Source organism: Eleginops maclovinus, chromosome 14 (assembly GCF_036324505.1).
Source record: "Eleginops maclovinus isolate JMC-PN-2008 ecotype Puerto Natales chromosome 14, JC_Emac_rtc_rv5, whole genome shotgun sequence".
NCBI classification, from domain to species: Eukaryota; Metazoa; Chordata; class Actinopteri; order Perciformes; family Eleginopidae; genus Eleginops; species Eleginops maclovinus.
The window spans coordinates 721,748-733,563 of NC_086362.1; the positions used below are offsets into that span (position 1 = coordinate 721,748).

Genomic DNA, 11,816 nt, shown 5'->3' on the forward strand with positions numbered 1-11,816 from the left:
GAGTGGGAAGGCTCCTGGCATAGACGGCCTGCCTGCAGACTTCTATAAGGTTTTCTGGCCTGTCATGGGTGATGACCTGCTGGATGTCCTCAGGGACAGTCTCAGTAAGGGGAGGTTGCCTCTGAGCTGCAGGAGGGCGGTACTCACTCTCCTCCCCAAGAAAGGAGACCTGCAGGAGCTTGGGAACTGGCGTCCTGTATCCCTTCTCTGTACCGACTACAAACTGCTCTCCAAAGTGTTGGCGACGAGGCTGAGGAGAGTGATGGAGCATGTCATTCATGTAGACCAGACATACTGTGTACCCAGCAGGTTGATAACTGACAACGGTACTCTGATTCCAGATGTTTTGGACCTCTCCGGTTCATTGGGCTGTAAGCTTGGTCTGATTTCTCTGGACCAAGAAAAGGCTTTTGACCGAGTTGAGCACCAGTACTTGTGGCAGACGCTGGAGGCTTTTGGGTTCAGCTCTGGTCTGATAGCCAAGATCCAGGTACAGGGACATTGAGAGTGTACTGAAGATTAACGGTAGTGTGTGTGCTCCTTTTAAAGCCGAGAGAGGAGTCAGACAGGGCTGCTCTTTGTCTGGGATGCTGTACTCCCTGGTGTGTTTAATTTATTGCTGAATAAAAGTGGTTTGAAAAATCAAAAATCTTTCCCCAGAGGGTTTAATAAACACCTTACCTTAGAAATCAGGTGTTTTTCAGAATACGTTTTAGATTTCTGAAAATAGGAAATGTTAACAACAACAACAATAATAGTAATAACAACAACAACAACAACAACAACAACAACAACAATAACAATAACAAAAAGCATTACAAATGGTAATAACCATAATATATTAAACAGAGTTAAAATGAACATAAAGCTCGAGGTGCTTCACATAAATTGGAAGCAGTCATATTCAGCCTTCAGATCCTCTATGGAGGATCAGAGAGGAGCTGAAGGTGGTACAGAGGGGACTGAGGTGGAGGATCAGAGAGGAGCTGAAGGTGGTACAGAGGGGACTGAGGTGGAGGATCAGAGAGGAGCTGAAGGTGGTACAGAGGGGACTGAGGTGGAGGATCAGAGAGGAGCTGAAGGTGGTACAGAGGGGACTGAGGTGGAGGATCAGAGAGGAGCTGAAGGTGGTACAGAGGGGACTGAGGTGGAGGATCAGAGAGGAGCTGAAGGTGGTACAGAGGGGACTGAGGTGGAGGATCAGAGAGGAGCTGAAGGTGGTACAGAGGGGACTGAGGTGGAGGATCAGAGAGGAGCTGAAGGTGGTACAGAGGGGACTGAGGTGGAGGATCAGAGAGGAGCTGAAGGTGGTACAGAGGGGACTGAGGTGGAGGATCAGAGAGGAGCTGAAGGTGGTACAGAGGGGACTGAGGTGGAGGATCAGAGAGGAGCTGAAGGTGGTACAGAGGGGACTGAGGTGGAGGATCAGAGAGGAGCTGAAGGTGGTACAGAGGGGACTGAGGTGGAGGGTCAGAGAGGAGCTGAAGGTGGTACAGAGGGGACTGAGGTGGAGGATCAGAGAGGAGCTGAAGGTGGTACAGAGGGGACTGAGGTGGAGGGTCAGAGAGGAGCTGAAGGTGGTACAGAGGGGACTGAGGTGGAGGATCAGAGAGGAGCTGAAGGTGGTACAGAGGGGACTGAGGTGGAGGATCAGAGAGGAGCTGAAGGTGGTACAGAGGGGACTGAGGTGGAGGATCAGAGAGGAGCTGAAGGTGGTACAGAGGGGACTGAGGATGGAGGAATAGTTAGAGGAAGAGGATGGAGGAATAGTTAGAGGAAGAGGATGGAGGAATAGTTAGAGGAAGAGGATGGAGGAACAGCTAGAGGAAGAGGATGGAGGAACAGCTAGAGGAAGAGGATGGAGGAACAGCTAGAGGAAGAGGATGGAGGAACAGCTAGAGGAAGAGGATGGAGGAACAGCTAGAGGAAGAGGATGGAGGAACAGCTAGAGGAAGAGGATGGAGGAACAGCTAGAGGAAGAGGATGGAGGAACAGCTAGAGGAAGAGGATGGAGGAACAGCTGCAGCAGAGGAACATCAGCGGAGTCTGGAGAGGCCTAAAAACCATCTCTGGCTACACAGGGCCAGACTCCCAGGCCCAGGGAGAACCATCAGTGGGTAAACGACCTGAACATTTCCTTCAATAGATCAGTCAGGCGCCCCTCCCCCGACCCATTCCCCCCTGCTGCACTGCATTGTCCCCACTGCTTGGGAATGGCCCTGTCCCCTCTCACACCTCCACCCAGCCGCCGACCATCAGCTCACAGACATTCTTCACACCTGCCCATTTCCTATCCCCCAGACCCCCACACCCACGGACGGCACCTTGTCCCTCACAACCAACCAGGTGAGGAGGGAGCTGCAGAGGTGTAAGGCGCGGAAGGCAGCGGGTCCAGATGGCATCAGCTCGAGGCTCCTGAAATCCTGCGCAGACAAGCTGTGTGGGATTGTGGAGTCTCTGTTCAACCTGAGCCTGAAGCAAGGGAGGGTACCACTACTGTGAAGACGTCCTGTGTGGTACCCGTGCCAAAGAACCCCCCACCCAAGGACTAACATCATAGCCGATGAAGACCCTGGAGAGGCTGGTCCTGACCTTCGGCCCCTTGTGAGACCATCAATGGACCCGCTGCAGTTCGCCTACCAGCCTGACATCGGGCTGGATGACGCCTTCATGTACCTGCTGCAGAGGTCCCTCTCCCACCTGGAGAAGTTCTCTGACGACTGTCATCGTTGGCCTCATCTCCAACGAGGAGGACAGGGAGTACAGGGAGCTGATGCAGGACCTCATCCTCTGGTGCCGGAGGAACCTACACCAGCTCAACACAGGGAAGACCCAGGAGCTGGTGGAGGATTTCAGACGACCCCCCCCCCCACCCACCAGTGAACATCCATGGAGTGGACATAGAGATTGGGAAAGTACCTGGATGTTTATCTGAACTACAAACTGGACCGGTCCGATAACTCTGCTGCTCTCTACAAGAAGGGACAGAGCAGACTCTTTCTGCTGAGGAGACGGAGGTCTTTAGGGGTGGAGGGGGCCCTCCTTCAGACCTTTCTTGACTCTGTGGGGGCATCAGCCGTCTTCTATGGTGTGGTCTGCTGGGGCTGCAGCATCTCAGCTGCTGACAGGAAGAGACTGAACAGATTGATAAGGAAGGCTCTGTCCTGGGGAGTCCTCTGGACCCTGTGGAGGTGGTAGGAAACAGGAGAATGGCAGCCAAGCTGTCCTCCCTGCTGGACAATGTGTCCCCCCCCTCCAGGACCCCCTGTCTGCACTGTGCAGCTCCTTCAGTGACAGGCTGCTGCCCCCGCGCTGTCTCAGGGAGAGATACCGCAGGTCCTTCCTTCCTGCAGCGGTCAGACTGTATCACCAGCATGGCCCCCGGTAGACCCCCCATACACACAACAACAAACTGACTAGTTGTGCAACAACTATTTATATGCAATATGTAAAGATAAATATGGCATCATCAATACCTGCAGTATTTACCTGGCTCCATGTCTCTTCAGGATGTCTCTTTTGTAAATTGTGTGTTTTCTTTATCTTCAGATTTTCTGTAAAGCTGTCTCTGGATCTGTTACTGCTGAGCACATTTAAATCCCCCACTCTGAGGGAGCAGTAAAGGGATTCTGAAATGTGTGAAATTTGGTTTAATAAATATTTATTTTACATGCAGTGTCGCTGACCGCCACAGTTTATCCTACTTACTGAATAATAAAATATCACATTTATTTGTTATATTTTATTTATTTATTAATTGTTTCAGTTAAGTTTAGTTTGAATTGTGACAGTCCTTCCTTTGGAATATATTTGAATCTGTCACAATAATTTAAAAGTTCAACAAAAGACTGAAAGCCGAAAATCAGCAGCGATCTGACCTGGGTATGAAGCAGAAAAAAAGCCTATTTTAAATTATATATATTTATGTCTCTTTTTTCTCAGTAATTTGACATTTTATTTCCTTTGTTATACATATATTTGATTTGTTGTAAAAAATATTGCATAATATTATGTTATTAAATATTAGTATGTATTATTATTTACATCTTTTATTTATTAAATACTTCCTATTTTATTTATGTACTATTTACAATTCCTTTGTTTCAGCCATGTTTCTATATATCTATTGTAGAGAATATTTATATTGTGTTTAATGTGTGCACTAAATACAAACCTGAAAAACTAACTGTAGAAAAATCCCAAATCCTGCACAGCTGCTTTTTAATTTGTATTACTTAATGGGAATACAGGTAACCCTTGGTACCCCTCCCATCACGACCTGATCCAGAGGTCCAGAGGTTACTGTAACCCAGCAGCAGGGGGCAGCAGACCACCCTTCATCTTCAGGGATAAACAGTTCAGTGATGAAAGCAGAACTTAGCAGTAATGTCAAAATGCATCGCAGCATGAAGTCTTTCTGCGTGTGTGTGTGTATGTGTGTGTGTATGTGTGTGTGTGTGTGGGGGGGGGTGTATGACTGATGATGAAGGGTTCAGGGGGCACTGCAGCAACACACACTTCCTGTTGCTGCCAACTTCCTGCTTTTTATTTTGCATTTAAGCTGCACGTGAAGTTTGTAGCGAGCGAGCGCGCGCACACACACACACACACACACACACACACACACACACACACACACACACAGTTCCTGAGAAACGAAAGAGATGACTTCGAACAGGATAATGGAAACTGAACTGTGACTCCATGCTGACCTCTAGGTTCAGTGGGGGTCAGACTGTGAGATATAAGTAATAACTGTCTGTTGGTCCACATTACAAACGAGGCCTTTTGAATTCAGTTTCATAAAACAAGGTTTAAATCAAGAAACACGTTTAATCCAAAATCTGAGTTTAATCCGAAATATTTGAAATGTAACAACAACGGGCTGTCCTGCAGGAGCCCTGAGTTATATCCCAGAGCTCCCTTTATTTAATGACCTTGTCTCAGCTTGTTGAGGTGCAGCAGGAACCGGTCCAGCGGGTCCTTGAACGCACTGCCTGATAAAGCTGTTCATGCATCAAACGGAAACAGAAAGCAGGAGCTACTGATCATTATGGAGGAATACCTAAGTCCAGTGTCACCAGGGCGTCAGACTGAGACTGGAGGACTGCTGAGGACTGAATGAGTCTTTAAACATGAAGAGCACAAGTCTGATGGGACGAGTCCTGGAGGGTGCAGAGGGGGGTGCCCCCACAGCCGGCCCCCCCACACAGAGAAAGAAGCCGTGTTGGAGCAGCCAGGGCCAACTTGGGGCCCTAAGCGAAATTTTGTCACGAGGCCCTCTGTGTTGTGGTTCACATGATGCGGACTGAGACATCCAAAAGTCCAGCAGTGGCTCAGTCAGTAGGGGCTTGGACTGGGAATCGTAGGGTTGCCGGTTCAAGTCCCCACACAGACCTGAAATATGGAAAGTGGACTGCTACTTGGAGAGGTCCCAGCCCACCTCCAAGGCCCTGCTGTGGTGCCCTTGAGCAAGGCAACGGACACCTCCAATCCCCCCTCCCCATTGCTCCCCGGGCGCTGCACAGTAGCTAACCACTGCTCCTAGTACTAGGATGGGTTAAATGCAGGACTGTGTGTGCTCTGCTGTGTGCATGTATGTGACTAATAAAGAGGGTTTCATCCTCCGACTCTATCTACCCCAGTCACCATGAACATGAAACTTCCCAAGTTGATACACCACTTTTTTGTATTACAACTCTTCTGAAATGTTAAGTTTAAATGTGTAAATGGACATTATCAACTGAAAAATGCACACATTGCATATATATTTCCAGGTCAGAAATCTGAACATTGGATAAAGCAGGGTTCAGATTTCTTGCTTAATTTTGAAGACACATTAGAGCCCAAGTGTTATACTAAGCTTGACTAATAGAACCTATAGCTATAATTGTTATGGCCAAAGCTTTACATCCCACCTACACAAAATACCCACCTTCGGTTGAAGCTCGAGCTTTGAGTTTTCTTCTCTGGCTCGCGCCGGACTCACATTGACGCCATCCCTCCCCCTGCACTAGTGCCCGCCTCCGATTGTCAGCCATTGCAGCAGCGCGTGACGCAGTATCAGATCAGAGAGCCTCAAACCCTCACTTGACAGGGAGCGTGTGGGCTTCGCGAGTCGCTAGTGCTGGCTGGAAGGGGGGGCTTCGCGAGTCGCTAGTGCTGGCTGGAAGGGGGGGGCTCGTCAGTGCAATGTGAGGCCCTACGCACTGCGCGTGCTCTGCGTTCAGGGAGGGCCGGCCCTGGGAGCAGCTTAACGTTTTGTCCGATGAAGAGGCCGAGTGTTCTCAGCTTTCATCACACAAAGACTCAAAGAGTTCAGAAGCAGCTCATCTCTCCAGCTCCATTTCTGGCTCCACAGAGAGAGAAGTATCTGGAGTTCATCTCAAGCAGAGGAGGGGTTTGCCCTCTAAAGGGAAACAGGAAACCACTGTTGCCGGGTAAAGTCCCGTGTGTCATATGAGACGTGGTGCTGATGACAGAAGGAAACCAGTCTCTGTGAATCATCAGCACTGAAGCCCAGTTTCATTTCCTCAGCTCTGTTCGGATGGCAGGAATTTTAGAAATAAACGCCAGACACCCTGAGCAATCGGGGAAACACGTTTTATTATAACTGAAGGTTAAAGAGAAGTTCTGTTTTGTCATAAAAAAAAAAAGTGTTAATATAATTAATATATTGTGGATTAAAAAGCAGAAAAAAGTCAATAATAAAAACGTGTTGAACCTTTTTGTTATTTCATAAACTGACGTGAGGCTGAAGGGTTAAAGTCTCCTCTGGTGTGCCATGTGTAATTAGAGAGCAGCTCCACCGCCCTGAAAGATTGCCCCATGCTGTTTACAGATAATGTTCGTCACGCAGTTCGTTTATTTGAAGCCCAGGGGCCTGTACTACGAAGCTGGTTTTCTGGCTTACCGGGGTAACTTCGAGAGTAACTTGGTCACGTGCAGCGTATGTTGCTGGTTAACCCATACTACGAAAGTTGGATATGTTAAAACCGAGGTATGCTGCCATGGCAATATACGTAGGATCCCAAAACTGGTCTTCCCAGTTTTAGTTCTTGGTTAACCCTAGGTTTCCGATTAACCACACCCTATTTAGACACCACTGCTCCACCGACATGTCCCCTAAAGACAATGCCAGCATACCTGGACGATCCGTACGATATAGGCGCGCAGATTGTGAGGGGCTCTCTTCGGAGGGCGAGGGTATTTAGAGACCGCCAGAATCCGCTGGCGTACCCGGACGATGTTCTCCATGAAAGATATAGATTCTCAGCTGAGGGAATTCGTTACCTATGCCAGCTGCTCGAGGCGGACGTCTCTAATGTAACCCGCCGAAGTCAGGCCCTCACAATCGAGCAAATGTTATGTCTTTCATTGCGCTATTTCGCCAGCGGACAATATATGTATTCCATCGGTGATGCTGAAAACCTGAGTAAGAACACTGTATGCCGGGTGATACGGAAGGTGGTACTTGCTCTCACTAAACTGGTGGATGCATTTGTTGTATTCCCTGGCCATTTGCCTGCACGTCAGATAAAAGAAGGGTTCTATGCAATCGCTGGTAATATGCCACTAATCTAAAAATAGGTAATTTGCACATTTCATAATTGTGACTGGCAACTGATTTGACTAACAAAATATCTAGGTTTCCCAAGAGTAATTGGAGCCATTGATTGTACGCACATTCCTATCAGTGCACCCCTGGGAGAGCATGAGCGGGATTTTGTGAATAGAAAGTCCAAACACACCATCAATGTCCAGGTAATACACAAGACTAACAGATTAACAGTAGGCGTACATTGTACAGTCCACGATTCATTGGAATAGGTAATGTCAACCTGTCAATTCCTGTTGTCATGTAGAATGATTTCCTGTCCTCTGCATGGGGTGGTGTCATTTACATGCGCAACAGCATGCCTCACCTGTTATGTTCCTTACCTGTGCACATATTCTTAGATGACATGCGATCACCACTATATGATCACAAGCCTGGATGCAAGGTGGCCAGGGTCAGTCCATGACTCCCGTATATTCAGAGAATCATCACTGTCTGACAGATTCCACCAAGGTAAAAGTCCTATATCGATTTACCTGAAGTAATATGCTTTAATAGTGAACATGAAATCAGTGTGACAGTTGTTTAATTTTTCCTCCATTTCATCTAAGGGCAATTTGATGGAATCCTGCTGGGGGACCGTGGCTACGCATGCATGAAGTTCCTCATCACACCATTTCCTGATCCACAAACAAGGCAACAGAGATCATTTAATCATGCACACAGTGTCACTAGGGCCAGGATCGAAATGACATTTGGCATATTGAAGGCCCGATTCGCCTGCCTGAAGGTCCTTCGGGTCAAGCCAGACAGGGCCTGCCAAACCATAGCAGCATGTGTGGTTCTTCAGAATGTCGCCACAATAAGGAAGGAAAGAGTGCCCCCTCATGATCCTCCCCCACCCCCTGATATTACTGATCCAATCACCCTGGATCATCCAACAGGCCGTGCTGTCAGGGATGCCATTACCAACCAGTTTTTCCAATGAATTGTACACACCACAAATTAAATGCACAAAAATAAAGACATGTCACACCAATCTCTGATATTATTCATTTATTAGATGACTCTCTTTCCTGCAAGAAGAAAAGGTGACGAAAAGCCAGATCAATGACACACATATAGGGTGTGGGTAGCCTATATATTAATGGAGTGATAAGACAATACCTTCTTCTCATGTTCCAGCTTTTCAATTTGTAATTCCAGCTTTCTGATCTCCAGCCTCTTCTTTGTGCGGTCTAGCTCCAGCACTTTCTTGTATAAACTGCGGACATTGTCCACTGTGGCCTACACAACCCCCACCCCATGTTGTACACATTAGCCTAGTATGCATTATATTCAGTAATTAAACAAGGAAGGAGAAACTGTACTTTGTCTGACTGTGAGGTCCCTGGGAGGGAGGCTTCAGGAGGGGAAAGCTCCTCCAAGTCCTCCTAACACACACACACACACACATTGCATTAATGACACAGGTCACTTGATTCAGACAGTACTGACAAATGATGCTCACCCTCCTAGGACATTAATGTGGCATATAGTAGCAGTAAAGTGTTTTAACCTGCATGTGTGTGTCGGAGGGGGCTGTGAGGGTCTCGTCATCATCATCATCATCATCATCATCATCATCATCCTGAAAAGATTCAGAATTTTACGCTGCACCCATACTTTAGGGGTGACATAGCCTAATTTACATGTCATGGATGTTATCCATTTGAATTACCTGTGTCAGAGGATGAATGCATCCTGGTGGCTGCAGGGTTGTGATGTTTCCACCCTCGACTGCATGCAACAGAAGACACATGTTACTGATGATTCAGGGGAAGAAAGCCAAAATACTCTAACATGAAGAACAATGAATGCCATACATTACCTTGCACATAGAGGGTGGACATTTCAGCTGCCCCAGGGTTAGACTGTACCCCTGCCACCCCATCCATCATCACCCTGCCACTGTTGTTGGCTAGGGCCAACTCTTCAGCAAGAGTAAAGGAGTCTGGTGCCCTCCCTCCTCCTGTGCGCCTTATTTCTACCTTCTTCTTGTTGGCTGTTAAAGACAGACACATTTAGCTCTCTCTGACAAGACACACACACACACACACACACACACACACACACACACACACACACACACACACACACACACACACACACACACATTCTTACTTACCATTCTGAATGATGTTTTTGTACTTCATCTTCACCTGCTGCCAGGTCCGTTTGGCGCTGCTGGTACCTCTGGAAGTATTTAAGGGACATACACAGAATTAGTGAAGGGGACTAAACATTCAGTTGTCCTGCTTCATTTGTGGTTGCACATACGATACAGTAACGTTCCGACTGTTATTGTACATCGTCCTGACATACTGTATTCAGGTTGGGATTATTTTAACGGACATATAGAAGTAAAGAAATAGGCCTACTTACGAATTTACGCGGTCTGTAATTTGCTGCCAACACCCCAGTCGCGCCTTGTTTGCTGCCGCGGTGTTGGATTTAGCAGCCAGGGTCGGTTTATACTCTTCATAACTCCTCATTATGATCTCGCATTCCTCTTCTGTGAAATAGGGAGAGCCCGCCATGATCGAGAGTGTTTTTTTGCGCTGGTACCACCCCTTTTATGTGAACGCGCAGTAACTCTGGTTGAGTGAACACAGGTTCAGCTGATCAACTCCATAATCAGCGTCGTAGTACCGTTTAAGACCAATCAAGATGTCCAGGTTTAGTCAACCCCGGGTTACCGCGGAAACCCTGAGTTAGTTCTAAGTAGGTTGAACTCCGTTCGTAGTACAGGCCCCAGGTGTCGATTCAAAAGAAAGAAAGCAAACCTCCTCTTGTAAATTTTAAAAGGAGTGTTTAATAAAAGGATGCAGCAGTAGGTTTTACAAAAGCTTCACAGCTGTGGCTCAATAGCCCGGGACACGCGTCCACAGGCCGCTGACTGAGTGGAGCTCATCAGTAGTTACTGTCTGGCGGTCCGGAACAAAAGAGAGCTCGATCTCACAATACAAACATGTTCTATAGAACCACGCCTTTCCCGCCATACAATAAACAACTTCAAAATCAGACGTGCTCCGCTCTCGTGCTGTCATTGGTTGGTAGCGGGGGGCTGGATCCTGTTGGCCACTTGTCACATGGGGTTCTCCGGACTCTTCTATAGGCTGACGTCGTCGAGGGCGGGTCCTCTTATGACGTCATAGTCGCCATCTTGTTAGTGATGTCCTGAATCTCTCAACTACAATATTCTATTATGCAATCCTTCTGAGGTTTATCAGGTATTAAACAGGCAACAGTATCATTGCAGCATAATGAGTGAGAGGTAGAGGCGGTGTGTTCAGTCTGTAACTCCACTGGTCCTTCTCCCTCTACTCATATATACAATACAATATTAGCTTTATGCTATCTGAGGCTAAAAACAACATCTGGTAATACTACCGGAGGTGGACAAATATGATCCATCCAGAAACAGTGAATTATCTTTTAAAGTTCCGCTCCAATATATTGATTATTTCTAACACTATCTCACTCACACCCTCTGGGTTCACTTCAGTCCTCCAGCTCAGCTAGGGTGGCCAGACGTCCGGCTTTAGGCCGGACAGTCCGGCTTTTCAATGCCCTGTCCGGCGTCCGGCGCAGCATCAAGCCGGACCCGTATTTGTCCTCCTTCTTGAGGCACTAGGCTTGAAGAGCGGAGTTCTAGAATCTTTGCTGGGACGCAGCACAACGTCCAATGCCGTAACATATCTGTTCTAACAAATGATTGGCTAAGAGCGGTGTCAGATAAATATCTGCTATATCATTGGTTAAAAACGTAAACAAGGCTCCATGTGCTGCCACGTCATACATATGCCGGCTTCTTTGACAGAAAGTTTGCATCATGCCAAAACGTAAGACCTCATTCAATCCAGAATGGACGAAAGAGCACGATTTTATATCTAAAACCAGTCGAGACTCCTTTCATGGCTTCTGCACACTTTGTCGTTGTGATTTTGACATAAGCAGTAAGGGAAAAGCTGCCATTGAACGACATGCGGATACGGAGAAGCATAAAACTAATAGACGTGCGGCAGGTACCTCTTCAATGAGGACATTTTTTCGTGAAGCCTCGTCGCCCCTGGATAATAAAATAACAGCTGCTGAGCTGTGCAAGGTTTACCATGCTGTAAAGCAACACCAGTGGTACAGAAGTGTAGACTGCAGCGTGAAAGTGGACCGGGAGATTTTCAGTGACTCGCCCACAGCTAAAGGGATGACCTGTGGC

General features: G+C 47.4%; 2 protein-coding genes across 3 annotated transcripts; one reads left to right on the forward strand and one right to left on the reverse strand.

The window, feature by feature from the left end:
* The first annotated feature begins 6,881 nt into the window (after positions 1-6,881).
* LOC134876095 (putative nuclease HARBI1) lies at positions 6,882-8,597 on the forward strand. The gene is made up of 4 exons (XM_063900946.1): positions 6,882-7,564; positions 7,649-7,764; positions 7,960-8,071; positions 8,170-8,597. The coding sequence occupies exons 1-4, from the start codon at positions 7,135-7,137 to the stop codon at positions 8,544-8,546; spliced, it is 1,035 nt and encodes a 344-aa protein (XP_063757016.1). The 5' UTR covers positions 6,882-7,134; the 3' UTR covers positions 8,547-8,597.
* Positions 8,598-8,599: 2 nt separating this feature from the next.
* LOC134876096 (myb/SANT-like DNA-binding domain-containing protein 4) lies at positions 8,600-11,138 on the reverse strand. Of its 2 annotated transcripts, none has more exons than XM_063900947.1 (7): positions 9,983-11,138; positions 9,726-9,793; positions 9,429-9,602; positions 9,279-9,337; positions 9,117-9,188; positions 8,929-8,991; positions 8,600-8,845 (listed from the first exon to the last, which is right to left on the reverse strand). In XM_063900947.1, exons 1-7 carry the CDS (start codon positions 10,135-10,137, stop codon positions 8,696-8,698), a joined length of 741 nt encoding a protein of 246 aa, XP_063757017.1. In that variant the 5' UTR covers positions 10,138-11,138; the 3' UTR covers positions 8,600-8,695. The 2 variants fall into 2 exon arrangements, with proteins under 2 accessions (XP_063757017.1, XP_063757018.1); XM_063900948.1 differs by having other exon boundaries at positions 9,117-9,169; positions 9,278-9,337.
* Positions 11,139-11,816: the final 678 nt, after the last annotated feature.

Coding starts and splice junctions, on each gene's coding strand:
- LOC134876095 (XM_063900946.1), top strand. CDS start 7,135: ATGCCAGCATACCTGGACGATCCGTACGATATAGGCGCGCAGATTGTG. Junction 7,565..7,648: donor AGGGTTCTATGCAATCGCTG/GTAATATGCCAC, acceptor CAAAATATCTAG/GTTTCCCAAGAGTAATTGGA. Junction 8,072..8,169: donor GTCTGACAGATTCCACCAAG/GTAAAAGTCCTA, acceptor ATTTCATCTAAG/GGCAATTTGATGGAATCCTG.
- LOC134876096 (XM_063900947.1), bottom strand. CDS start 10,137: ATGGCGGGCTCTCCCTATTTCACAGAAGAGGAATGCGAGATCATAATG. Junction 9,338..9,428: donor GTCCACCCTCTATGTGCAAG/GTAATGTATGGC, acceptor TGTTGCATGCAG/TCGAGGGTGGAAACATCACA. Junction 8,992..9,116: donor CCTCCGACACACACATGCAG/GTTAAAACACTT, acceptor TGTGTGTGTTAG/GAGGACTTGGAGGAGCTTTC.